Source organism: Gymnoscopelus microlampas (assembly GCF_963454915.1).
Source record: "Gymnoscopelus microlampas genome assembly, chromosome: 23".
Classification (NCBI taxonomy): Eukaryota; Metazoa; Chordata; class Actinopteri; order Myctophiformes; family Myctophidae; genus Gymnoscopelus; species Gymnoscopelus microlampas.
The window spans coordinates 15,321,468-15,324,214 of NC_139960.1; the positions used below are offsets into that span (position 1 = coordinate 15,321,468).

The 2,747-nt window shown below is 44.3% G+C and overlaps 1 protein-coding gene across 1 annotated transcript; it reads right to left on the bottom strand.

Moving 5' to 3' along the window:
- Window positions 1-397: 397 nt before the first annotated feature.
- On the bottom strand, window positions 398-1,948 carry LOC311039558 (DDB1- and CUL4-associated factor 15-like; the record flags this gene model as incomplete). The annotated part of the gene is made up of 1 exon (XM_084049499.1): window positions 398-1,948. The coding sequence occupies one exon, from the start codon at window positions 1,946-1,948 to the stop codon at window positions 398-400; it is 1,551 nt and encodes a 516-aa protein (XP_083905625.1).
- Between the last annotated feature and the right edge of the window lie 799 nt (window positions 1,949-2,747).

A 2,747-nucleotide genomic window follows, 5' to 3' on the forward strand; every position in this document is an offset into this window, starting at 1 on the left:
TTGGGATGCCAGATATAAAGTGGTTACACTCATGTACACACAACCTGACAGACCACCTCTCTGTTGATGAAATGATCTCTTCAATGACTAGAGTTGCAACTTGCAGATCTTGCTAAAGAAGACACTCACATTAGTAACTTTGCACAACTTTATGATGTATAAAACATGTTTCTCTCCAGCTCTTGGTTGACATCTGCAGTAATGTAATGCAGTACAAAACTGAAACAAAAAGCCTCAAAACAAACTAAATCTTCATCTTTCACAACTGAAATATCTCAAAACAATCAAAAATGAGAAACAGCAGGTTTGCTCAAAATTTTTGTTTACATTCTACACTTAAAAGATGTGTGTATTTAGTATTTTTATTCAAAAAAGAAAATCAATGTGGCCGATACAGTCATCTTGTTGTCACCCAGGTGCATCGCTCAGTGTCTGCCAACACACTTTTGGGCAGATCTGCATCCACATCTGCATCTATGACGTTGACGTGGTGGGAGCTGCTCTCTGGAACAGAGCACTCCATCACCGCGTCCACACAGGACTTCCTGTGAGACTTCACAGCGCGACCATAGTGACGACGCTTGTAAGGGAGGTCATTTGTGAGGTCACTGACCCCAATGACACTGCACAGGCCTGTGCTGAGGTCCCAGCTGACCTGCATGTTGCGCTCCTCACGTTTCCAAAACAGGGCAATTCCGATCAAAACTTTGTCGGTCTCTGGACATATCTCCAGTATGACAAAGTCAAAATCAAAGTCAGAGTCAGAGGACAGACTCTGAGGGTCCCAGACGGCATCACCATGGAGCAACACTTTAAGAAGATGACAAATATCCAAAGCCATCTCCTCCACACACAAGCTCTGTCCATCATGCGGACCACCGGTGACCAACTTCTGGTCCCTGCCCTTCAGATCTGTAGCGCGTAAAAAACAATCTCTAACATTCTCTCCCTCTGCCCCTGGCTGTGGGAGGTGGTAGTAGTGGTAGTAGTGGAGGCGTTTATAGCCGACGTAGATATTTGCCTCTTGAGATGAGGACGAGGGAAGGGTTGGTGAGGATGAGGAGGAGGAGGCAGTGGACCCGTTGGATGGATGTGTGCATTCAGCAGATCCCTGAGGTAGCATGGAAGCAGAAGAAGAGGGTTGACCTGATGGAGGAGCTGCTCTCTTGGCGTAGAGCATCTGACATGACTGGCTCTGCTCACCTGCTGGACACGGGTAGATGGCACAGGCCACCAACTTTCTGCTATCTATCAACAGGATGACCTTGTCCTTTTTCAGCTTTAAGGCTGGCTGGGATGGGAAGGGACAGTCCGCATAACTTTGGCCGTGGAGCGCATAGCCGTGTTCCAGGCATTTACCACCACCACCACCTGTGCGTGTGGTCGTGGCTGAGCAGTGAGAGCAGGGTTTGGATGGAGGGTTGGGAGCAATGGTGACGAACCAGTCGAAGCTTAATTCATTATTATTCTGCAGGCTAATCATGAGCTGATCTGTGCTGGTGCTCTGTGCTTCGAAGCCAAAGATGGCAATGTTGGAGTCGTCGTTGGGCCACTCACACACCTGGATACTCACCAAGTCGTAATATTCAGCGACAGCAATCATATCTGCAAAGAGTTTCACCTGTTGGACCAGTTTGAGTTTACTGTGCAGGTTAAACTCCCACCAAAACAGAGTGTACATAAAGCCCGACAATGGATCTGATTCTGAATCTGACTCTGATTCTTCCATCAGCTCTTCAACTTTGGTGTAGGACAGGATGTATCGGCCACTTTTGATGAAGCCCAGAAAAATGTGGTCTTCTGCCAGAAGCTCTTCCCTGATAATGTCTTTCAAAGCGATGCGCACAAGAGGTGACAGTTTACTGAAACCGTGTTGATTAAACTGTCCTGAAACCTTCCCTTGTGTTACAAGTTTGACGACATTGTCTTCTTTATGCTGCTTCTCCATAGTTTTCGAACTGCACAGACGTCTTTACTTGTTTAAAGTGACATCCAAGGTAGGGTAACACTGGAAAGAAAACAATATGCACATTTATGATACAATAAACATACTGTAAATCTCATACAAATCAAATAATACACTCATTTAGCTTGCATACAATAACACATTCAGGTAAATACATACTGTACGAAGGTACGATAGGTGTATTTTAGCAGGTTACAGGTAGGTATGGTTTCCTTCATTATACAATAGTTGCAAACAGTAATGAAATCCAGAAAAGGCTATATCCATTTGTGTCACACAAAATATCAGAAATAACATTGAACATGAACATAATATCATACCAACGATGCTTCTGTAAAGGCTGAACTGAATCAGGGAACCAAACAAACTTCTGTAGGTGCAGTGTACTGTGTGTCTGCTGCTTCTCAAGTGAGAACTGACTAACTGAACTGATCAAAAGCACCTGCCTGCACCATATTATATCAACTAATTAGCTCAACTAGGCAGTGGCCACCTAGCTCAACTAGGGCTCCTGTCTTAAAGGTACACAACCGGCATCAACAGGTTTTTCCACAGCACATGGAAAGCAAAATGAATGTATTTCTCTGCAGACCCCATCTGAATTGTTTTTGGAAATATATATATTTTAAATAGCAGATTTACAAGCTCGATCAACAAGTAGCCGATCATCAAGATAATGATGATATGTCATGTAAACTTGGGCTATTGTTTTCATAGACCTGGCTGCTTATTTCTCTCACAAAATCTGGCAACAGTGCTCATCACGTGACGCGGAAGTGCA